This window comes from Mauremys mutica, chromosome 1, assembly GCF_020497125.1.
Source record: "Mauremys mutica isolate MM-2020 ecotype Southern chromosome 1, ASM2049712v1, whole genome shotgun sequence".
Classification (NCBI taxonomy): domain Eukaryota; kingdom Metazoa; phylum Chordata; order Testudines; family Geoemydidae; genus Mauremys; species Mauremys mutica.
This window is the reverse complement of record NC_059072.1, coordinates 232,112,936-232,138,915: the sequence shown is the minus strand read 5'-3', so window position 1 is coordinate 232,138,915 and position 25,980 is coordinate 232,112,936. Positions and strand designations below refer to the sequence as shown.

The 25,980-nt window shown below is 41.3% G+C and overlaps 1 protein-coding gene across 4 annotated transcripts in view; it reads right to left on the bottom strand.

Annotated features, from left to right (window-relative positions):
- The window catches only part of MID1 (midline 1), a 350,223-nt gene that overhangs the window by 40,675 nt on the left and 283,568 nt on the right, over positions 1-25,980 (bottom strand). For all 4 annotated transcript variants that reach the window (XM_044988836.1, XM_044988757.1, XM_044988916.1 and 1 more), the window contains one exon: positions 22,683-22,778. In XM_044988836.1, coding sequence (XP_044844771.1) covers positions 22,683-22,778 — 96 coding nt within the window. The remainder of the gene's footprint in view (positions 1-22,682; positions 22,779-25,980) is intronic.

Sequence of the window (25,980 nt, the reverse complement as noted above, 5' to 3'; positions counted from 1 at the left end):
GTCCATGAAAAAGATCAATGATTTAATACATTAGGTGTGTTTGAGATTCTTCCCATTCTTCTCAGTAACAAAATAGTGTTAAAATAATTGTGATTAGACAGAGAGAGAGAGAGAGAGCGCTCTTAGGGCTGGTCAATTTTTTTTTGTCAAAACTGTTTTTTAATGGAAAACTGGTGGTGATGGTGCTGATGGGTTGGGGTGGGGAGGGGACATAAAAACATCCATGGAAAACGTTTGGTCTCTGTGCAAAATTTCTACTTTGTGTAAAAAAAAATTTAAAAAAAGCTACCCCAAGTGCCCCCCCCAAAAAAACAGAAAAGGTTTTTTCTTTTCTTTTATTTCAGTTAAAAAGTTTTTGGATTTTCAGTTTTTCAGTTTAAAGTCAAAATTTTCCAGGGGTGTTGGGTGGGTGGGAAGAATACCACTTTTCAATCAGCTCTTTTTTTATATATTTTACATACGAGAAACCAGAAGTATAACAATGGTTGTTTCAGAGTGTATCACTAGTTGACAGAAGGAATATACAGTGTAGACACTGTTCTTTATAATGTTTGAATTTTAAACTATAGAACACAATGATTAAGGAAATGGAGGGTAGGCTGTTGTACCTTATCTTTACATTATAGTATTTATACAGTGCAACAAGAATGAAATTTACAGATAAGTAACCTGACAGCTCCTTGCCCGGAGATTACAAAAAGGACCCTAATCCAGCAAAGTATTTAAACATGTATCGACCTTTAAGCACATTAATAGTCCCTTGTACTTAAATTTAAGCACATGCTTAAACCCGTTATTGGATCAGGGCCAATTTTACAAAGTTCCCTCTTACGTGAACAGCCTTTATGCCGGTCAGCCTAACTGTAGGGTACAAAACCCAGATTTTATTGCCATAACAATCAAGGTTTAGCCACTTATACCATAGGCTTAAGCATTAATAGAGGTTTATAATACTTAAATCTATTTTCAATATTGAAATGCTGTTTGGTCCAATAACCCTGGAGGGGGGTGGGGGGGAAGCTAAGTGGTGCCACTGAGTGCTGGAGATGTTTGCCCTGACATAGGTGAAGTGGAGACGTGGGCCTGGAGGGAGGAGGGATAGCTCAGTGGTTTGAGCATTGGCCTGCTTAAACCCAGTGTTATGAGTTTAATTCTTGAGGGGGCCACTTAGGGATCTGGGGCAAAAATCAGTACTTGGTCCTGCTAGTGAAGGCAGGGGGCTGGACTCAATGACCTTTCAAGGTCCCTTCCAGTTCTAGGAGATTGGTATATCTCCAATTATTATTATATTATAGAAATGAGCACCCGCAGCTCTGCCTGCTCAGTTGTCAGGCTGTCAGTCAATGCAGCTGGGCCACAGCAGAGCCATGATTGGCTCAGGCAGTCAGGTGGCTTGCCCTAAAGGCCAGCAGCTGCAGAGGTTTTGTGGCTACTCAATGCCCCTGTCTGCAGCTTCTCTGCCTCCATGTGCTCACCTCACTCCAAGTCCTGTTCCTGCCCTGCTCCAAGCCTGGACCCTGCCCTTCACCTGGCTGTATTCCAGTCCAGTTCCAGCCTTGCTGCTGCCTTGGAACCAGCCCTGCTTTCCCTGACTCCGGGTAATCCATTTCTCACCCTTGGCTCTGATTCCTGGCTCTGACTCAGTCTTTACACTTGGCTCTGGCATTTGGGCTCTGACTATAGTTCTGACCCTTGGTCTTGGTTCTGATTTTGTCTTGACCCTTGGATTTGATTCTGACTTTGGCTCTGACCACTAGGCATGACCACCTGCGACCTGGTCTCCTGATGCGTGTTCCTACTGGTCACTTTTGTCATCCTGTACCTCTGCAGAATTGCTTTTAACCAATTGTACTATTTTCTAACCACAACCCTGCCCTTCTTCTGACTTCTAGTTAACTAGATGGATTGAAATTCCTTTTGACAAAGCAAGGAATCCCAAACTGGTGCAAATTAGGGTAAAACTCAGTCTTGGTATAAAAGGGTACAACTTTTTTTATGTCAGTGCTCACTTATGTCATGGTTGAGCTGGTGTTTAGGTTAATTACTTTATCGCATAAATAGGATTTCTGACTAGCTTCCACTCAATGTGTAATTTCTATCACCATTTCGATCACTGATTAAATTAGCCTATAGGACCAAATTCATCTACAGTGTAACTCTCCAGACATCAGGGGAGTCACACGAGGGCAAAATATACCCAACAATGTTTTATTTAGTGCCAAGTTTGTTTAAGAAAGGGAAAAAAATTAAGATGCATCCACCAAAATTATATGAATAATAAAATGGTTCCAAAACGTTTCCTTTTTGATCCCTTATTCAATAAACAGATTTCTCTTTTCTTTGAAACTAGAAATTTTTAAAAATTCTTTTGAACACATATCCAATTTTTATAGCTTATACAAAATTATTAAAGTGGAAAATATATTTCAAAATTTTTGGAAAGCATGTCCAAGACTACTATTAAAAACGCTAGTTCATTTTCTATGTTTTTCTGATTCCCTTTCTGAAATATTGATACATTATCTTATTATATTTGCAGGCTACATAGGCCCTATTCACAACATGGTACTTAATTAAGCACATGCCTAACTGACTTTAAGAACCAGTGAAGCCAATGGGACTATTCATGAACTTAAAAAGTTATGTCTGAGCCTACATTCCCTGCTGAATTGGGGCCTTAACTGTTATTTTATAAAGCTATAAAATATTAGGTTGAAAGAATCATTTTACAACATTGCTATTTTATACTACGAAATTTACTTAAAACAGACTGGTATGGCTTTGTGCTTTGGCTACATGATATTGTTCTCTGCTGCCATACAAGAGACAAGGTCTGACTCTAGTCCTGTTATTATTATCACAATGAAATAATCATTTTTATTTCTGCACTGCCTAGGGACTCTAAACAGGCTCTATGCAAACTGATAACTAGAAGACAGTTCTCCCAATCTAAGATGTAGAAAATGTGCAACAGGTAAACTAAACTAAACAAACGGGGGTTGAGGTGTAGGATAGGATGGAAGGACAAGGTAACAGCAGTGGCCTGTGTTTCCATCAATGAGTGGTCACAGTAGCCAGAGGTTGGTTTCTTGTTCTGTGATCTTGTAGGGGTTAGGAATGCTTTGGACGTAAGTTGCAACACACCCAGGCCCCTCAGGAAACAGGGTTGTCCCATGTTGCCACAACACAGTGATCCATCTTGCTGACTAACAGGCTCTTCAGGGAGCACCTCAATTTTTTTCCAAATAGAAAGATGACTGCTAGGCTGAGCTTCAAGAGTGAGTGGGAAAGTAGAGAAAAATGGGTGCTCCTCAGAGCAATGCGAGAAATTAGGGCAGCTATTTTTAGTTCCCCTACAACTGAGAACTGTCTTGGAAAGAGTTCTGCTCTCTGAGAGGCTGCCTAGACTTGCTATTCAGAGACTTGAGTCAAATTGTGGTTTAGGTCATAAGCAAAATGGTTGTGGTGGTTTCAAAGTCCTTAGCAGATGTTTGGTAAATCACCAAATTATAACACAATGGGCAACTCAATTACAGCCAATCTTCTGCTGCTAGCTCAACCTTAATTTGGGAAAGAGTGAACTCACAGGGCTAACCTCACACCTAGATTCTAGGGCTGGAAGGGACCTCAAGAGGTCATAGAGTACAGTCCCCTGCCCGCATGGCAGGACCAAACACTGTCTAGACCATCCCTGATAGACATTTATCTAACCTACTCTTAAATATCTCCAGAGATGGAGATTCCACAACCTCCCTAGGCAGTTTATTCCAGTGTTTAACCACCCTGACAGTTAGGAACTTTTTCCTAATGTCCAACCTAAACCTCCCTTGCTTCAGTTTAAGCCCATTGCTTCTTTTTCTATCCTTAGAGGCTAAGATGAACAAGTTTTCTCCCTCCTCCTTATGACACCCTTTTAGATACCCGAAAACTGCTATCATGTCCCCTCTCAGTCTTCTCTTTTCCAAACTAAACAGGCCCAATTCTTTCAGCCTTCCTTCATAGGTCATGTTCTCTAGACCTTTAATCATTCTTGTTGCTCTTCTCTGGACCCTCTCCAATTTCTCCACATCTTTCTTGAAATGCGGTGTCCAGAACTGGACACAATACTCCAGTTGAGGCCTAACCAGCGCAGAGTAGAGAGGAAGAATGACTTCTCGTGTCTTGCTCACAACAAACCTGTTAATGCATCCCAGAATCATGTTTGCTTTTTTAGCAACAGCATCACACTGTTGACTCATATTTAGCGTGTGTTCCTTCCTAAGTGGAGCACTTTGCATTTGTCTTTATTAAACTGCATCCTGTTTACCCTCAGACTATTTCTCCAATTTGTCCAGATCATTTTGAATTATGACCCTATCCTCCAAAGCAGTCGCAATCCCTCCCAGTTTGGTATCATCTGCAAACTTAATAAGTGTACTTTCTATGCCAGTATCTAAGTCATTGATGAAGATATTGAACAGAGCCGGTCTCAAAACAGACACCTGCGGAACCACACTTGTTATATCTTTCCAGCAGGAGTGGGAACCATTAATAACTACTTTCTGAGTACGGTTATCCAGCCAGTTATGCACCCACCTTATAGTAGCCCCATCTAAGTTGCATTTGCCTAGTTTATTGATAAGAATATCATGCGAGACTGTATCAAATGCCTTACTAAAGTCTAGGTATAGCACGTCCACTGCTTCTCCCTTATCCACAAGACTCGTTATCCTATCAAAGAAAGCTATCAGATTGGTTTGACATGATTTGTTCTTTACAAATCCATGCTGGCTATTCCCTATCACCTTACTACCTTCCAAGTGTTTGCAGATTTCCTTAATTACTTGCTCCATTATCTTCCCTAGCACAGAAGTTTAGTTTAACTGTGTAATTCACATCTCTGAGCCAAAAGTGTTTTGTGGTCTCCTAGCAAGATTTGCTTCATGGGAGCACAGCTCTCCCTCTGGAGTTCATCAGAGGTTGGCAGCTTTAACTTGTGGTTGGGTCTGCATAGGAGCCCTCCTGGCAGAAACATGGTCCCTGTCTGAGGCACTGACAATCTAAGTACAAGACAAGAAACAACAGACAGACTGCAAGTACAAAGAAACTATGAGACAATATTAGTCAGCGTGATCAACAGAGTGGTCTCAGAACACCAGAAGCCTAACCATTATCATAGCTTGAGACTAGGCATAAAAAAAAGTAGCTGAGTGAACTGTTTTCATAAAATAATTGATACTGTAATTCAGTTTCCCAATGTTATTCTGTATTTGTGCCCACACAATATTTCCATAACCATCAAAAGACACTGTCTGCCTCCATTTCCTTAATGGCTTAATGTGTAAATTATCTATTATTCTAAGATATTTCTTAAAGTCCATTTTAAGAACTTGTCTTTAAACTTATCCAAATAGGACAATTAGCTCATGGTATAAAAATTATCATCTTATCAATGCACTGAGACACCAACACATGAGAACAATGTAATGGAAATATAAGGGATAATGAATGATAATCAGCAACAAAAAGGCATTTTCTTCTCATTTGTCTCTTTGGATGATGAGACTGGATGTGTGCTGTGAGATCAAACTTCTTCCCTTTTATGCCTGTCTGATACTATGTGAGGCACAAACTAGCATTCTCTAGAAAATTGGAATAAAACTCTTTCAGATTTTTTCTAGTCTGAATGCAACACTGATTTTATCAATTATGACAAACTGTGCCTTTGGAAATATGTGATTAATCAGCTTGCCCTCTGAATAGATCTACAACTTTATTCTAAATTGGGACGGTCATGTCCCATTTCAAGAGTGCCACAGGCTTTGTTTTTGTTTTCTAGGTCTTATCGATGTTTTTCTCTAACCAGGAAATCTGGATTTAGAGACAGTTTCAGAGCAGGTTTAAAAAAAAGTCAGTACAAAAATAAACCAACTTATACAGGCTACCTAAGAATTTTGTGAATGACGTCTCCATTAAGTCAGGATAGTTGAACCAGTTTGGGTCAAATGACACCAACATCTGACCGAAGAGAGAATCCAATCAAACTTTTTCTGAGCTTGGAAAGTGTCTGTTACTTTTAAAATATTGTCATTTTACATGCCTCTGAACCACTATTGGGAGCAGATTGATAAGTGACTAAGCATCATAAAAAAGGCTGTCTTCAAATATTTCCAACCCAATCAGAATTTAAAAAGATCAGAAATCTCATGAAACATCTATTCTTGTAAGATTTGCAGCAAAAAAGCCTTCACATCAAGTGTTTGGAATATTCTGATAAAGACCACGAAAATCACGGTGCCATTACGTTCCAGAGACATGTGTATGCCTTTGACTAACAAAATAAACACTAAATTTGACGAAAATGATGCTAGAAGAGTTATTTTGTTGTTTTCTATAACCACATATGTGGCAGCAGCTGAGGCATAGATAGTGGTGTTCGGTTTTTTTCAGGATCAGAAGGAAAACTAAAAAATGGTTACTTACACGACAGTAACTGTGCTTCTTCGAGATGTAGTCAGTGTGAAGCTCACTGTAGCTGCACATGCCCCTTGTGTGCTCAAAATAGGAGTCTTTTGAATAGCAGTGTCCATTGGGGCCACACACAAGCCCTGTGCCTCCTCATGTTCCTTTGCAATTCAAAGCCTGTGTTGCTGAAGATTTTGCACAGAGAACAGGGTGTGGGATCCATACAGACTACAACATCTTAAAGAACCAGTCACACAGTAGGCAAAGAACCTATTCTTTCTTCAAATGCTAGTGTGGATCCCACTGTAGGTGACCGGTAAACAGTATCAGTATGGACTCAGGATAGTGGGAATGAGAAGTTGCTGCTGCATTCATTAAATGATAATTTAAGAATGGCTTTCCCAAGCTTCGCATCAGAAGGCTGGCTGCCATGTCAAGGTGATGATGTCGAACAAATATCTGTGTTGCTGCCTTGCAGATCTCAGAGATTTCTGAAGCAGGCTGAAGATGCTGTCGGGCTGTGCCTTGACATTCAGAGGGAGTGGTCTTACCAGCTATCTGATAGATGGCAGATATACAACACAGTACATGATCAGGGATTCTGACTTGACCTTTCAATGAGCCAGATATGGCCACAAAGAGGTGGAGAGGTAGTCTAAAAGGTGTGGTCTTGTTAACATAATAGAGCCAGGCTCTTGAAATGCCCAAAGCATGTTAGCTTATTTTCTTCCTGTATTGAGTGTGGTTTGGGGAAGAAGGCCAGTAAGTTGACTGATTTTAGGTGAAAGTCTGAGACCACAACCAAGATGAATGTAGGGTGTGGTCTGAGCACTGCCTTGTCTCTACGAAAGGATGTATGAGTCTAAGCCATGAAGGCTTCAAGCTCACTGACCCTCAGAGCCATAGAGAGAGAGCAACCAGAAAAACCCTCTTGAGGGTAGGATGATATGCTGAGCAATCCGGCAGCTGCCTAAAAGGAGGTTCTGTGAGTATCAGGATGACAATGTTGATTAAGTTCTCTAACAGGTGGGTAAGTATGCAAGAAGCTCTTGAGGAATTTTGATTCCACTCAGTCCCGTAACAAAGCCCTGGAGGGCCCTGACCCAAGAATAGGTGAAGGCCCCCCCCTCACCAGCTTACTCATCCTGTAGCCTCCCACTTTACCCCTGGGGCTGGGGACCTGCTCCGCATCCCCCCGCCCAGGGCTGGGTACCCCCTGAAACCCCTCCCCTGGAGCTGCTCAGCTCAACCAGAATGAGACCCAGGCATCCGCCGCTTGGTCCCCTACTCTCTGCCATCCCAGTCTGCACCTCCTGTCTGGCTCTCAGCAAGCCCCACATCCCCCAGTCTGACCCCCACACATCTTTTCAGATTAGCTCCTTGCCATTGAAGTGACACCTGGAGCAGAGGCCAGGAACTGCCCAGGCAGCAGACCCTATGTGGGGCTGAAGTCCCACCAGTGCTGGCAGTGCCACCAGGAGCAGCTCTGAGCCATTGCCACAATCTTACCTGTGCCATGGGTGGGGAGCAGCTGGGAAGAAGGCAGGAACACTTCCCTGGCAGCCTGTTCCTCGGAGCCCCATCTGGCAGCTGCCCTCCTCCACTGGGCAGCCCCACTAGCCTCATCCCCTCCCACTGCCACCGCCGCTGCCACCAGACATTGAAGGAACCAGAGGAGGTCCTGAAAACTTCTAAAATAGCCAGATGTCTAGTCTGCCTAAGAGGGCCTCTGCTAGTTGAACCCCCATAAACTTGGCACAACTGAAGGTAGCCTTAGTCTTTAAGCAGTGTACAGGGTTATCTCTGTGCTCACTGAATCGGGCCATGCCTTCAAAGGGCTTGCACTTCTTTGGGAATACCTGATGTCTGAAGCCAGGAAGCTCTTTACGTCATCTCCGCCATGGCCATGGATCTGGCCACGGTGTCTGAAGCATTGTAGGAGGATTTTGGCTACTAACTGTCCCTTTCTGATTCTCTCTTTGAGCTTTTGGCTGTTATCAGGTGGGAGCTTTAACAGAAAGCGTGTCACCCTCTCCCAGGCGCAAAAAAAAAAGAAAAGAAAAAAAAGCCAGATGGGCCTGATAATTTTCCACCTGTAGCTGAAGGGAGGCAGAGGAATACAATATCCTCATGAATAATCAAGCTTTCTGGGCCCTTATCCTTTGGGGTGATTTTGTTGGACTTGGATTTCTCCTGCACTGCTGACATGGCTGAGGAGTTTGGGCTGGGGTGGGCACAGAAGTACTCAGACCCTTGTTTGAGTGACTTGGTACCTCTTCTTCAACCATTTTGTGGTGGATGGTTGTGGTGCTTTGGAGGTTCACTCAGACTAGTTAGAAGTTCTGTAACCATCTAAAATGTGCTGTGCAGCTTTGTCTCAGAGCCCTCACTCCAGCAGAATGCTCACAGCACAATGATCTCACTAGCCCACTTACTCTTCACAGGGTGACCCCCAACAACACTTCCAGTCCCGAGTCTCCCCGCCAAAATAATCTCCATTGCAGTGTCCAGTCCTTCTGAAAGACACTCGCAGAGGTAACACCACGTTCACTCCATCCAAAGAGCCAGTACATACAACAGCTTGTTAGCATAGCTGGGGTGATACACTTCACCTTAAAACACAGCACTGAGATGGTTTGTAGTAAAACTAAGAATAAATTTAGTAACAAATAGCATAGATTTAAGTGATTTCAAGCAAGAGTGAACAGGATATGAAAAGATTACACACACAACAATAACAACATGCTTTCTAGTGCCTAGAACTTGATTCTACCAAGATCCAGTTTTGCCTAACATAGTTTCTTACTCACACCAAGTTGTCAGCATTCTCCAAGTTGTTTAGCAGGATGACCCAGCTTAGATACAAAGCACTGGCTTTTTTGTTCTCCCAGGTGATGGATATCCCAGAGGCTTTCAGCAGTTCCTTATATCCCCAAAGTTTCTTTGTCTTCAAAATAAGAGAGCCATCCTGGGGGTTCAGTTTTTTTGTCCACCAGGGAGCTGACACCATGCTAATTTTCAGTCTCCTGTGATTTTTTTTCCCCAATGCAAATGATTTTCCTACAATCTCTGATGCAAATAAGTAGCCTATTGTCCCTGTCCCTGATCATGCTTAGTTCAATTTGCAGTTGAGACAAAGAGGTGTTTGCCTTTTTCCTTCCTCTGGAAAAATGTTTTGCCTCCTTTTGCAGGCTTCAGAACATAAAATCAGTGAGTATCCATAATTTCACATGTAGCATTGTTACATACATTTCATAGTAATATTAGTGGCCATCAAGTTCTTAGTTTTCAATGATATTCCAAGACGTTTTAAATATTATGACAACAGCATGCGAGTTGCAGTGAGCTGGTCAGGCCAACTAAGTTTTATTGTTACGTATCAGGGAACCCCTTGCCACCTGGCGCTGTGGTGTTCCTAGGATCATACTCGTGGCAGGTGTTTGCCGAGGACCTTAGCAGTCCTTCATTTATTGGAAGGGCAATTCTAGCTGGGCCTGAAGTTGCCAGCATGTCAAACAACTGATGAGATTTTTCTTGTATGACAGACATGTATATTTCTGGCATCTGCAATTCTTATAAAGTAATTCTTGAAATGACAGGAAGTCAGTTGGCACTGATAGAGTCACTGCTTCATCAGGTGATGAACAATAAAAGTCCTTGGATGGTGAGGCAGGATATTATTGCTGTTTCTCCTCAGGTCCCATATCTGAAAGTTCTTGGCATTCTCTTCTGTTCAGTGTCAGTGGTCTAGCTAGGGATGTCATTTGTGAGTATAATCTCTGCCTCTTTCTGGAATGGAATGGAGATTGACTCCTGGAAGTGTGAGGAAGTAGACCCGACTAAGCCCAATAAATTCATGATGGCATGCTATATGGATATGGCTGGCTGGTCTGGCACTGGCTAGTCCAGTGTCATTCCCAGTGTGGTTATGGCTGAGGTCTGTAAGGAAAGCCACTTGGTTCTTTCTGTGGTCTCACCCGTGGATCTCAGGAACGAGGGTTCTCTACTGGAAAGAGGCAAGAACATGTGCCACTGTGATAGACAGGAGGAGTAGATTTCCCTTTAGAGGCAGCACAAAGGTGCACTGGGTCTGCACATCAGTGCCAGTAATTGTCTCAGAACTGAGGTCCTTTTGGATTCCTCCAGGGACATGTCTGGTGGCAACAGTGACTCTGACAATATTGACATTGACATCAGTACTTCTGCAGTCAGCGGTAGGAAGTTTCCCTCTGTGAAGAGATGATAGGTGTCTTCTTGTCATTAGCCCTCCACTCCATTTGGGCTTAGTGGCTTTCTTCCTGGAGGCCAAGTGTGGTCTTCCCTCTGCAAAGACATTGAGCTCTGCCTACAGTCTCTGATTTAATTCTCAGGGCAGTCTCTCTTGCTGCTGGACTTGGCACCCACTTCAATGCCAATAATGTTGGCTTACGAGCAGATGATGGAAAAGAGGAGACTCAGAGGGGACATGATAACAGTTTTCAAGTATATAAAAGGCTGTTACAAGGAGACGGAGAAAAAGCTGTTCTTCTTAACCTCTGAGGATAGAACAAGAAGCAATGGGCTTAAATTGCAGCAAGGGAGGTTTAGGTTGGATATTAAGAAAAAACTTCCTAACTGTCAGGATGGTTAAGCACTGGAATAAATTGCCTAGGAAGGTTGTGGAATCTTCATCACTGGAGATTTTTAAGAGCAGGTTGGACAATCACCTGTCAGGGATGGTTTAGATAATACTTAGTTCTGTCATGAGTGCAGGGGACTTGTCTAGATGACCTCTCGAAGTCCCTTCCAGTTCTATGATACTATGTCTTCAGTGCCAATTATGTTGACTTCAGCGCAGGGTCTTTGGTGCCTGGGTCTCCTCCCTGCTGGTTTTGAATGTCACATGTCTACTTGATGGGGGTGCTCATGGATTTTATTTTTTTGTCCATCGTCTGGTGTGTTCTGGTACCTGTTTCCTTCAGGCCTGAAGAGACCTTCATTGATTGCTTCAGCAAGAGCAATTTCAGTCAAATATCCTGTGACTTGTGAGTCTTCAAAGCACAACAACAGGCAAATCAGGTATCTTTTGGGTATTTGAAAATGTAGAAAAACGTTCAAAAATATTTATAATAAATTTCAATTGGTATTCTATTATTGTTTAACTGTGATTAATCATGATTAATTTTTTTACCAAGGTAATTTGTTTTGAGATAATTGCTTGAGTTAACAGTGATTAATTGACAGCCTTAATATCTACCATAGATGCTGGTTACACACCATTAAAATAGTCTAGGAGAAAGATGAATGCTCTGCTACTAAAAGATGCAAAAATGTTGTTCCACAGTTGATTCAGTCATTTCTAACTTCAGAAAAGAAAATAAGCACTCAGTTACCTCAGATACCATCTTTTGGGAAGCTACTGTGAGGGATGAATGGATAAAATATGCCTCTCAAAAGGAGAGAGGCTCAAATTACTAGCTCTCTGAATAAGAAAATCTATGAGTTGCAGAGAAGGGCATAAGACTGGCTGAAATAATGAAAACCTCCTAAGTTCTCTAATAAATGCCAAATATAAATATAATGAATGCTTATCAAATTTGCTCTCAGCGGGGTCAAATATATTATGAATGGGGAGATAAAGCAGGTAAACTACTTGGCAAGACTTAAGATGGAATTAGCCAACAACATTATTTTGTTCTTATTATTACAAGAAGATTCCAGTGCCATCCTTGAACCAATAGATTTAAATAATCAATTTAAGCAATTCTATCAAGCTTTATATAAATCAGACAACCAATTTGATTCTAGTCAAGAGACAACAGGGCTGTCTCCTCTCACCTTTTCTTTCTCATCTCACTCTTGAGCCACTGGCAAAGTACACACATCAGAGCATTCAGCCATTGAAAGTATGACTATAAACTGGGAACAATACAAAATCAGTTTATAAACTGATGACATCTTTGGGAAGAATCCATCCTCATCAATCCCATCATTATTGAATGCAGTTGATATTTTTTGAATGATCTCTGGTTTTCATATTAACTTGGTTATATCAATTGCTTGTGATTTATTCCAAAGACTAGATCCTTCTCAGTTTCAACATTTTCTATTTCAAATAAACAAGGAATTAGCTTATTTATTTAAAATTTGTCCTGATCTTCCCAAAATTTTTTCTATAAATATGGACTATATATTAAAAGAAATTTCCAAGGATGTAGAGAGGAAGTATCCCCCTCTATCCTTACTGGGGAGAACAGAAATAGCCAAAATGAATATCTGTCCCAGAATAACTTATATCATTCTCCTATTGCTTTTCAAGCTCTGTCCCTTGCTCTGTGCTTGTATTAATTGCATGAGAAGCCTATTAATATGAAATTTTAAAAAACAACAGCCACTCTTGTCACACAAGACACTTTAAAAATCCTGGGCAACTGGAAGTATGGGGTTGCCAGATATGGATCTCTATGATCTAGCATTCCAAATGTGTCATATTGTAGGATGGTTCCTCTTCGGTAGTTCTATACAAACATTAGCCTGGTTTGAGATTTAAAAAAAATCTTAGCTATGCCACATGGTTCCCTCTCTTCTTTTATACACTTTAAGAGGCTACTGAAACCCTTAAAGGTAAAATCCAATCTTTACAGCTACACAAGGAATCCTGAAATGTGTTAAGATGATTATCACATCCAATTTTAGTAATTTGCTTCTTGTACCACTATAGGATAACCTGTGTCTTAGGATCAAGGCCAACTCCATGTTTAAGACAATTTGGATAGGAAAAGAATTACCAAAAATTAAAGATATAATCCAAGATGATAAACTGGCCTCCTTCGATTTACATATACAACAAATATCAGCTACCGTTATTCACAGTTCCTTCTTTCAGGGGCTATGCTCAAGGATTCAGGCAAAGATAGGGGACAATTGGTCTGCTTCAACTCTCACCTCAAGAATAACATGTTAAGAAATATGGAAATACAAGTCACTTTGTAGGAATTACTTATAGGTGGCTTAATGCTTGGCATTACCCTCTCAATCTCAGTTTCAAAGAAAAATGGGAAAAATCTTGGCCTTACAATCTCAACAGAAACCTGGCAGGATATCTGGCTTAATGTGAAAGATACTTCAATCTCCTTATGTTTGCAATTATTCCAGAACAAGATATTAAACAGGTATCACTGGACTCCAGAGCATTTAAGGGTTGATTAGCAACAGGCAGTGAATGTTGGATATGCAAACAGCCCCATGCCAACCTTTCACACATCTATATATCTGTCAAAAATGCATGTGTTCTGGAACACTATATTCAGTGCTCTTTTGACAACTTTAAATGTTGCTATTTTTCTTTCTCCAAGCCTGTGTATTTTAGGGGTGCTGGATGAGTTGGTATTACTAGTAACATTGAGAAAAGGATTGCTGTAACTATTTTAGTAGCCAAAGAGTGAATTTGACAAAATGGAAATCTGCAATACCTCCCCCATACACAGACTGGCTTAGTGAGCTCTCTACTTCTGCATTAATGGAAAAAATGACTGTCTAGTAGAAATGTTTCTGGAAGAAAGTAGACTTCACACAGGACTACTGAGTTTGTTTTTTAAACTATTTATTTGCTTTACTACAAAAAGGAATACCGTGCTGCTTGGGACAGGCCTGAGGGGCCTATTGAGACTGTTGCAGGGTGTGTGTGGGGAACTGCCTCAATAAACTCTGTGGACTTTTGTACCCTGTTTGAGAATACCCTGTGGTTTGTATTGGGCCTTGAAGAGTGTGGTCAACCACAGGTATTTTTGCCCTTTTTTTTTTCTTTTGAGGTTTGAGCAACCACAAACTTCGAATGTTTACTGCCTAGTATTCATTTGTGATCTGAATAAAAATACCTTGTTTGAGAGACACACAGTAACAGCAAACTCTGTACTAACATGATTCCTAAAACAAAGATAGAGCATGATCATAATTCACCTGAACAACAATAATGAGAAAGTACCTCTCGCTCATTAACAACTGTCTTAGGAAACAAATGCCGTAAACCCTTCCTTTAAGGTTTGTGCACAGCTTAAAGAGATCACTAATTACTCTCACCAACAATAACAAGTTCCTTCAAGTCATTTATTCCTGCTCATCCATCAAAATATACAAATCTCAATTACTTCTAGGACTTAAAGAAAGAAAGTCAGAAAGACGCTGAGTAATTGCTTATAATTAAATGGAATGCAAGGGGATGGGGGAGGGAGGAAAAATATTTTTGTAGCTATTTTGTAGCTGTTAGCAGCTACCTTAGTTTTAATAATAAAGTAAAACATTTAATATTTGTTCACTGCTTTATAAGATAATCAGAAAAAGGATTAGAGGAAAGAGAAACCAGCTGAAATGATACATGCAATTCTTAAGAAACATTGCTTGAACTGGTCAGGAATTTTCTATATAAAAAAAACCCTAACCAATATCTAATAATTTTACTGAAATTTTTCGGTTGAGAAGATCAAAACAAAATATTTGTGTCAGATCAACCCAAATCAACACATCTTGGTTTGCTTGATCGAAATGAACTGTTTCATTTTGGGTCAGTTTGACATTAATATGTGCTTTCCATGTCATGCCTCAGGGAAGCAGTAGTTCATGTGCATTATGCCCCTTCCATCCTCTCTGGGCTGGGCTCTCTAGCTGGACTGTGCCTCCCATGATACATTGCAATCCCAACCTCTGGCTAAACCAGCACGGGAATCACAAAGACACGTTCCTGACAAGGGGAAATTAGCAGGAGTTTGCCCATCTAAATCCCTAGTCCAGGCCTGGGTCATGTCTCACCAGAAACTTTCTGTTTTCCAGTTTTTCCTCTTATGTCGCCCCATAACACTGGTGTAAAAGTAATTTTCCCATCACTCCAACTATGCCACCACTTTTCTTAAATTCTGTCACTGGCTTCCTGTGTCCAAGAGAAGCTTCTTGCCCTCTCATGATGACCCTAATAAACTCACTCCTACCTTCTTTTCTCCTACTCCCTCACTGCCTCCTCCGCCCCCCACACACCCCAATACAATGGTAGATAATCAACTCTCACCTCAAATTCCATTACTGAATGCTGTGTTGTGAGGGATGAACTCTGCATATTATTTTACCTGTTTTTTCTATTGTACTGGGTATTATGCAAATATATTCAGCATAGGTAAACATAATCCAAAGTAGATACCTTATTATAAACAGCGTATGTCAGAACTCTGATGATAAAGAGGGGCTGCTTTACTAAAGTACTTATCAACCTGTTCTGTAAACAGGATTTCCACCTAAACCTTACTACGAGCTGAGAAGCAGAGAAGACTACAGCTAATCTGAGATCTGAATGAAGTGCTCCCAAGTTTCAGTTTGTGAATGAGAAATAAAAGGAGCTGGCATGATGCCAGCTCATGAAGACACAGTATGCATTATTTTTATTGCCATGAACAGAGCCTTTTTATTGCTTAAGAGTCCTCAGGGGAGCACCCTGCCAGCATAGTTCTAATTTTTTCCTAGACCACAAACAAGGGGAATTCCAAGCATATTTCATGGAAAAAAGAAGGAAGACATACTTCGCTGTACATCTCAAAGAAGCTCTTTGATTAAGTGGCTGAAGTCTGACAAGATATTTGAATTTGCATTATTTTAACTACATTTATTTTCCTATGCTATCTTGTACTTCAGCCCCTGAATTGTGACTTTCCATCAGGGCCTTTCTTTGTATAAGGCGACTGCAGGATTTCCACAGTGCTTGCCATCTTTCCTCCCTATCTTTTGCTCTGCTATTGTTACACTGATGTTGCGAGGCGTCTGACCTGTATCATAATGGCAGTATCTGTGCTGTCAGAGTTAAGGGCCCATCATTATTCCCTCTTGTTTTTTCAGGGGTTTATATAACTTGACCATTAAGACCACTCTGACACACACACACAATCACTTTTGACTGTGGCCTTGTCTGTTGAGTTTAAGCCTGCAGCAAGATTTTTATAGCTGAGTTAGAATCCAAACATTTCCATTATAAAGAGCACACAGTGAGTGCAGCAGTTCCAGAGTTATACAAATATGTAAAAATGCCCCTCCCTCCCTTATATAACCAAAGAATGATTTTGACTGGAAAAAAACAAAAATAAATTTTGCAATAGCATCCATAAATCTTGCCTATTACATTTGGTAGACTAATAATGGCTAAGACACAGATGTTATACTGTTGTCTACAGGCCAAACCTACATTCCCTCCTCACAGCTCTTTGTTCAGATTCTTCTACAGCTGTGTTCTAATTACATTAGTGCATAACAGACCGGAACAGCTTCAGTCTATTGAGTAAATAATAAATGTTTTAACAAATTTCCTAAAACATATGTCAGGTAATGACAAGCTTAGATCCAGGAAACAAGTAACAGTCCAAGGGTGAAGCTAGAGTCAGGATCGAGGAGCCAAACCAAAGGTCAGAACTGGAATCGGAAGCCAAAGCCTAAGCTGAAGGGTAAGTGGGAATCATAGTCAGATGTAGCCAGAGGTGTAGTCAGGATTCAGAAACCCGAATAGAGCAGGTACATTCTGGGGCTCAAGTAGGAAAAGGGATGGGAGCAAGGCAGGAGCAGGGCTTGGAGCAAGGACTAGAACAGGGGTGGCAGCCTTCGGCACACGGCTCATCAGGGTAATCCGCTGGCAGGCCACAAGACATTTTGTTTACATTGACCATCCGAAGGCATGGCCCCCCGCAGCTCCCAGTGGCCGCAGTTTGCCGTTCCCGGCCAATGGGAGCTGCAGGAAGCAGTGGCCAGTATGTCCCTGAGGCCTGCGCCGTTTCCCTCAGCTCCCATTGGCGGGCAACAGTGAACTGCAAGCGGCCACTAGGAGCTGTGGGGGGGCTGTGCCTGTGGACGGTCAATGTAAACAAAATGTTTCACAGCCCGCCAGTGGCCGTGTGCTGAAGTTTGCCGACCCCTGGATTAGAAGCAGGTTGTAACAAGGGCTGGAGCAAGAAGCAGAAGTGAGAGCAGGGTAAGCACAGCTGCGGGCATGGTACGCATTGAGCAGTCTCTGTGCTGCTGCTGCAAGGCTCAAGTAGCAAACTGCTGGTTCCCCTGCCCAATTAGGAAGTGCAACCATTGGGGGGCAGGGGAGGATCATTGGGCCCAGGTGAACATGCTGGGTTGCCTAATGATCAGGTTGGGAGCCAGCTGTGCCCCTAATACCAGTTTCTCCTGAAAAGCAGGGAAAACCTTTCACAGTACACCTGCCTTTTGGATTTTCTGGAAAGGTGAGGAATGAAAAACAAGAGGGTGCAGAATGAGTTAAAAATAACAGGTGGGGATGAATCAGAAAAGTGAGTGAAACCAGCTATAAATCAGAGCCTGTGTGTAACCAAACAACCCTTCCCAAAAAAGACTGTGTGTGTGTGTATGTGCACGTGCATAGAGGATAATGCAATACATTAAATTTACCATGTGTGACCCCAAATGGGAATAGTGACATGCGTAAAGTTAATAATGTGCTTAAGTGTATGCAGAATCAGGGCTTATACCTTCATATCATAATATGAAAACTACTTTTTTTTTTGGTAGCTCCCTCTCTTCCCCCCGCCCCAACCCCATCAAAATTATATTGTTTTTTTAAAATTGTCTTCTGACCTTCTTATTAATTTGGAGCCAAATTCTGCTTGCCTTACTCATGTGAGTATTCACGTTGAAATCGCCGGGGTCACCCATGTCAATTAGGAGTGAAGTGCATCTCTGGGCTTTTGTTTTTTGTTTTTAAAGTAATGCTTAAGTCATAGGGTCAACTGGATTTCTTCCTTAGTACGGTTAAGTTATCAGTTTTTCTGTCTCGAGGGGTGTACCCTAAATAGGGTGACCGGATAGCAAACATGAGAAATCAGGGTTGGGGGTAATAAGCCCCAAATATCAGAACTGTCCCTATAAAATAGGGACATTTGGTCACCCTAACTCTAAATAATGCATCAATGGTGAAATCAGTTGCTGGGGTGTTAAACTTCATAATGAGTAGCAGAACCAGTGAACATTTGGGTTCACTGACATCACTTCACTGGATGATAAACACAGGCAATGTATAAAACATTTACATCATATCTCCCCTATAGACCAGGTAATTTTTTTTACAGAATGCCCATGGCCCATTTTTCATTTTGTCAGAATCATCAGGTCTGCCACATACCAAAAGCTGAAAAGCAAAACTAGAAGGACCATCCTATTCATGTTTGGTTATATTTAATTTTTCTTGTAACATTTAACTAACTTTCTTTTGAGGACCAAAATGCTCTGCTAAGATGTTAAGCTTTATTACTATTTTATAAGAGCAAATGAAAAGTCGTTTAAATAAGTTTTTTAGCATGTGCATATCTTAATAAACTCTGAAACAGAAAATCAAAGAACAGTAGTTTTTCTCCCTTTTGGGTGCTGGAACTAAGGGTGCTGGGGGGTGAGGAAGCACCCTCCGGCTTGAAGAGGTTTCCATCATATACAGGGTTTACAGCAGGGTTTCTCAAACAGGGGTCGCCGCTTCTGTAGGGAAAGCCCCTGGTGGGCCAGGCCAGTGTGTTTACCTGCCTCATCCACAGGTCTGGCTGATCACGGCTCCCACTGGCCGTGGATCACTGCTCTGGGCCAATGGGAGCTGCTGGAAGCAGCGCGGGCCGAGGGACTTACTGGCCGCCGCTTTCAGCAACTCCCATTTCCCGGAGCAGCGATCCGCGGCCAGTGGGAGCCACGATCAGCCGGACCTGCGGACGGGGCAGGTAAACTGGCCCGGCCCACCAGGGGCTTTCCCTATAGAAGCGGTGACCCCTGTTTGAGAAACTCTGGTTTACAGCTTTGTTCAATGGCTTTCAGCACCCCCACTATACAAATTGTTCCAATGCCACTGTCTCCCTTCCTTGTTTTTGGATATATATTTTTGCACAAGATATATCCTTAAGATATATGAGGCTTATCTTATTTAAAGTAACTGTGTGTTTAAAAAAATCCTAAGGCAACAATAAGACTACAAAATTAAAAACATAGTTAGGCAATAGTGAATTTATTATACAACAGCACCTCTTACAGTGCATTGGGCATGTAGTATATCTGTGTATATTTTAAAGAATACATTTTACAACATTATCAGTAATATATGAAACCAGAAAAACTGAAAGAGAAAATGCTAAGGCCCCAATCCTGTAAACACTTCAAACATATGAGTGTCATATTGCAGCGCAGGTTCAGGTTGTCTAAGCCTGGAGCAGAGAGTCAGACAAGAAATATGGCAAAATTAACACTGCTAGTAGAACCTTACATTTTTCCTTTCCTGACTTTTTTGTCATTTTAACTTTGTAACATTAATTTGCATTAGCAAAAGGTTTGTTTCACGTGACTTTTGTACTTTTGTATTTTATTTTTATTTAAAAGAAAGAGACAAAAAGCAATTGCCTGTGCTCAAAAAATAGCAGAAATTGACTCAGGATCAAGTTTTTATCTGGATCCAGATCTCAACTTCTCAAGGTTAGGGTGTTCAGCTCTAAAGTTTTAGTTGTTGTCACAGTTCTGGGCAACTGCACCTATATTCCCCCCCCCCCACACACACACAAATGATACACCAAGGGACTCACTCTGAGGCTTCCGGCTCCCCGGCCATCACCTCTCTTGGGCAGAGACATGCATCTCTTTCTCCTGACCAGGGTATTTCCAGGCCGAACAGTTCCTGGCAATCACTGTGTTTTCACAGCGGAGACAGGCTGCCAAAGCAGTCCTGCTTGCTTTCTCTTCAGAGACAGCTAACAGTGTGACTGCCCACAAAGCTCTTTTTATGCATGCCTATTTTATTCTTAACGTAAAAGCACTAGAGAGAAAACATTTTTAAAAACCCAATAACCTACATGCATGCTAATAAGGTGACCAGACAGCACCCGGACCCTAACATAGACTCTGGCAGGAGCAGTCCTTCAACACCTCACCCAAGGAGTTTCCTTATGGTTGCCAGTTAATCACTGAGCTTCAGCTCAGAACAAGCAACCAGTTCCATGGGGCCTCAATAGGCCTAGTGCTTACAACTGTACCCCAAGGACTGGGGCCCTGCGTGGACCAGGGATCCTGTCAATCTGCTGGATCGGGAAGAAGGCTCCAAGTCAATTTACTACCAGGCTAGTTATCCAAAAATCCTTTCCTTGGCTGTTGGTTTCTGGAGAATCCAGTTTGAACTAGCATATGTGAACCTCTCCAGGGGGTGGCTTCAAAGAGGTTGATAACCAGAGGAATTACATTAGCATCCCCCTCCTTCAAGAGAAGTTACATACAATTCCACAAGAGCACATATACAACTATATTTTAAAACCATAGATCCCAAAGGTATTAAACCTAATTCAGAAGGGGTTATCCTAATTCAATAACGTTTATTTTTATTCCATAAGGTTTGTCCCAGATGTTGCAAGTTTGTCACAGTTGGGTCCTTTATGATAAACAGGGACAGCTGTTAAGTTAATAGCCAGATCCAAAATTGTCCAAATTTCAGTGGTGCTTGGATCCAGGATTGTGATTTAGGCACATCTCTTAATATTGAGCTAATTTATATGCTAATTAGATGAACTGGTTGGGGAAGGAATGAGTTCCCAACTTTGCAGCTGCTGCTTTTTGTCTAGAGAGAATTGTTTGTAAAATTGAGATCAAGGGACAGCAGCACATCTGTTTGCAGTGTGGCAGCTGTATCTTTACAGTGTAATGAGTTAGGTTTAAAAAAACCACAATAAAAGCTTAGAATTTGTAGCATATTGAAGAACACAGAGAAAACTGAGGTCTGGTCTACACTACAGACCTATATTGGTATAACTATGTTGCTCTGGGGTGTGAAAAATCCATACTCCTGCACGATGTAGTTAACTGACCTAACTCCCTGTGTAGACAGTGCTATGTTGGCAGGAGAGCTTTTCCCGTTGACATAGCTACTGCCTCCCTGGATTAACTATGCTGATGGGAGACCTCTCTCCCATCAGCTTAGAGCATCTTCATTAAAGCGCTACAGTGGTGCTGCTGCATTGGTGTAGCTACACCGATGCAATGTTTTAAGCATAGACTTGCCCTGAAGGCCGACCCTAAAATATGCAGGGTCCATCCACATTTTGGGTAGTGCTGGTTGTAGTTCCCCTGATGGAGAGGAGGTCTTGTGTCACCATAATCCCATCCCCGTTAGGAAAATTTTCTACCAGAGTTAAACATGTGAAACAAGAAGTGATGTACCTTGTCTTTGTTTCCAAGATAGAACCAACTACTGCAGTAGATACTGAGGCCCAACCCAACAAGATACTTAGCACATGCATATAGGACTACTCAATAACCATAGTCACTTGCTTAAAGTTAGGCACAAGCTTGGGTACCTTGCTGAATCGAAGCCTGTGGAAAAAAGATAGATGCCACATCTACATACCAGAAAAGACCAAAATCAAACCAAGAATAAAATATCCTATGAGAAACTCCTATAGAATTGTATAGGGATGAAACCAATAGGATTCTATAGGTGTTACTTTAAAACCCTGCAGCATTTCATAATGAATAGTATCTTTCCATAGACTTTGGTAACTATCTTATAGAATTCTACCACGGTAATTCTATTAGATTCTAAAAGTTGTTTTAAAGATTCCATAGAAAGGCTATCCTTCTCTACAGGAATTTTCCATACTGTAATATTGATGAATAAAGCAGATTTCCCTTAGACTGCTATACGTGTAGGCAAGGAATGTTCTAAATCCCAATATTGTGAAACCTTTCCTGTACAACATTATTAATATTTAATACAAGGATCTATTAGGCATCTACAATGTTCTCTAAACAACATGGAGTTGCCATAGGAATGAAAATGTAGTCAGAAGCTAAATGGCCTTGTATAAAATATTATCATAACATAGAACTGCAGCTCCCATTGGCCGGGAACGCGGAACCGTGGCCAGTGGGAGCTTTGAGGGAGGTACCCGCAGGCGAAGGCAGTGCACAGAGCTCTCTGCCCCCTCATTCCCCCAGGGACCGCAGGGACGTGGTGCCGGACGCTTCTGGAAGTGATGCAGGGCCTGGGCAGGCAGGAAGCTTGCCTTAGCCCTGCTGCACCATGGGGCTGGCAATCTCGCGGGCCAGATCCAAAGCCCTGACGGGCTGTAGTTTGCCCACCCCTGTTCTAGGAAGTTCCTCTAGAATTCTTAGAAGCTGAGGATTTCTGAAGTGCACAGGTACTGGCTGTAAATACATGTTTCAGGTATCAAGTATTTCAAGCATAGCTCAATACTCACTTCCACATGTTGGCAGGTTTGAATGAGTTTAGCCAAAAGAGTTTCCAGTTCAGTATTCCTCTTGATAAGGTTCGTGAGGTTATTCTCCAAATTTTGCTGTTTAAAAGAAAGAAAAGAACATTTTAGTTTTCTGCAGAATTTAGGATTTCAGGCAAATACATGGAAAACTGTTATACTTTCAGGGCCTTATATTAAGTTTGTAGATATGCACATGTGGCTTTCTTATTTATCTGTATTACCAGATGTTTTGATCAGGCACATGGTAAGGAAAGTGCCTAGTTAGCCATGTGCTTGCACATTCAGTATCTGGTAGTGCATGTGCAAAGTGTGCATGCCCTTCTTATAAACTTATTGGAATTCACAAATTTTTAACCAAAACTGTAATTTATTTAATATCAGCTAAAAATAGTTGTCAAGATCTTCAATAGATCTATATTTTTCTTTCACCATTTTAAATAAATCTTTTATAACCATGAAAATGAAATATCATCCCTTACCGATTTTGTTTTTCCCAGTTGTTTTTGAGAAAGACAGTATCAGACACTTTATTAAAAGCCTAATATAATATCTACTTTGTTCCCTTTGTCTGCTAACTTTGTAATTCTATCAGGGACAGCAATCAAGTTGACTAAGAGGATTTCTTCTTTATAATCCCATAAGGCTTATTGCTTATGGCTCTTTATCCTCATGTTTATGGCTGAAATAAATATCAGTGTTGCCAATTCCTGTTTTTATCATGCTTCTCATAATAGCTGAAATTTTATTTAAAGCCTAGCTCCCAAAGACAAGTGAATATGAGAGAGTCTGAGCTTTAATTAAAAACAAAACAAACCCACTATGTTTTTACCCTTGCTGGTTGTGGAGAACAGCTTGAAAATGTGACCCTAATGCACTTTAAAAGTTCAAAAGCCAGAAAACAAATAAAAAGAGTCCAAATCATTATTTTTCAATCTCATGACTTTTGTGAGCCTGACTTATGATTTTTGGTCATTTAGGGCTGATAATACTAAGGGCTGTTTGCATAAGTAAAAGGCTGATCTGTACACACATTTGCATCAAAATAACTAAATTGGTTTAATTCACACCTTTTGTTATTTCGGCACAAGCCTGTGGGGTAGTCTACACTACATAGTCTTTGCTTTGCCAACATAGCATAGAGACAGCCATAGGATGAGTTTTTCTGCCTGTATAGCAACATCACCTCTCTGAACTATATTAGCTAAGACAACTGAAGAAGTATAGAAGACAGAAGGCAGTAGCTGCATCTACACTAGGGATTTTACCTTAGATTTTATTACAAATCCTGAATAAAAATACAGTATACTATATTGTGGGGAGATTTCCATATCCTGTCACCATCAGGGCACTAAGGCATGCAACAGTGGATGAGATATATAGATATGGGTGCCTATGGATCCTCAATGACGTATTAACGATACACTTTGGTATGATACTGTTCTGCTCCAAATTCTTACATACGAAGAACGAGAAGCGCAGAGCTTAGGGCTAAACAGCAAAGTATTTGCAGAGCTAGGATTAGTACTCAGGGGCTCTTGATTTATACTCCCATACTCCTTCATATTGTGTCTCATGGTATTATTCATCAAGACCCTCCATATTGTTTAAACCTGAGAGAGAGTGTGTGCGTGTGTGCGCGCGCATGCACATGCGTGTATATGTGGGGGCTGGCTGAGTGGCCATGTTGGGGTGCTTGTATATCCCCTATGTTCTGTGGAACTGCACCAGCATATGCAGGGCTGGCACAATGATGACAGTGATTATAGGATGGCTGTTTGCTAAAGTGATAGCTGTGTCTCAGTCAGGGCTGTCAGTTGTGGTGAAATCCACCAAAAGCCTGAATATTTTGGGCAAAGGAGAGAAGGGAAATTTAAACCCCATCCGCTTTGAGGATCTGCGTGGGGGGTAGGCTGCGAGCGGGGCCAGCAGTCTGCCTTAATGTGGGTCCAGTAGCACTAGTACCCCGTGTAAGCAGCACAGGGTGGCAATTCTAGTCTGGAGGTCAGAGTTCACTTCCTACCTTCCCTGCACTCCATCCAAATATTCAGGCTTTATGTGGATTTAGTGAATTTCACCACAATGGACAGCCCAATTCACAAAGCAATGAGTTTAGCACACACCCATCCTCTACACTCACCTGCCTTTCTAGAGTGGTCTTACTTCTGTACAACCTGAACACTTCTACCCTCTGTAAATGTGACTGTTGCTACTCTAATAACAATTAGTAATAATAATAGGCAGCCACTCTTCACTATGGTTCTGGTTATTATAGTTTATGCTCAATTTGTTTCTGACCCTTCTTTGTGCATTGTTTCTCAACTTATATAGTCAGATGTTTATTGTGATAACTAGTCTCTGTCTTGTAGCACAACACTGTAAACGACAATGTAACACTTACCTGTATTTTTTAAAAACTGAAATTCAAACCGATTAAAGTGCTTAAGTCGACCCTCAGGTATGGAAGTATTAGTTTAACACTCGTATTTTCTGAATTATTCTTGTAAACTTTATCCCATTCTTAACCAAATAGATAATCATTAAAAGGCATAAAGTGTTAGACATCTGGCTATCCTTATAGATCTGCCTAAATGTTCTGCTTAAGAATTTTAATTCCAAAGTGACATTCTTTTTTCCATAGAGAGTGCATAAAAGAAAAGGAGAACATTGTGTAACATCCTGTCTAGAATGGATTTCCATGGTTAAATTAGAAATTCCTGAAAAAATGGATTTTTAATGGTAACATTGACAGATACAAGTGTGACAGACACAAGCTTGGATTGTGTGGTAAGCAGTTGAAACAACAAAATAAATGCTACATGGACCTTGACAGATTATCTGTAAATACAAGAGGACTTTTTTTTGGGGGGGGGGGGAGGGGAGTCATAATATATCTAATATAATGTATACACTCATCATAAAAAAAATAGGTTTCTGGCCCTTCTGCTAATGCATTGCGGTCTTGTAAAATTTGCACTCAGCCCTATCAAGCAATGCCACCCAAAGAGGTGGGAACATTTCTATTTATGCAAATGAAGTTCTGACTTCAAAGTCCGCTCTAAGCAACACTAAGGGCTTGTCTACACTATCCGCCGGATCAGTGGGCAGCGATTGATCCAGCAGTGGTCAATTTATCGCATCTAGTTCAGATGCGATAAATCGACTGCTGAGAGCTCTCCCGTTGACTCCGGTACTCCACCAGAACGAGAAGTGCAAGCAGAGTCAACGGAAGAGCGTCATCTGTCAACTTACCGCAGTAAAGACACCGCGATAAGTAGATCTA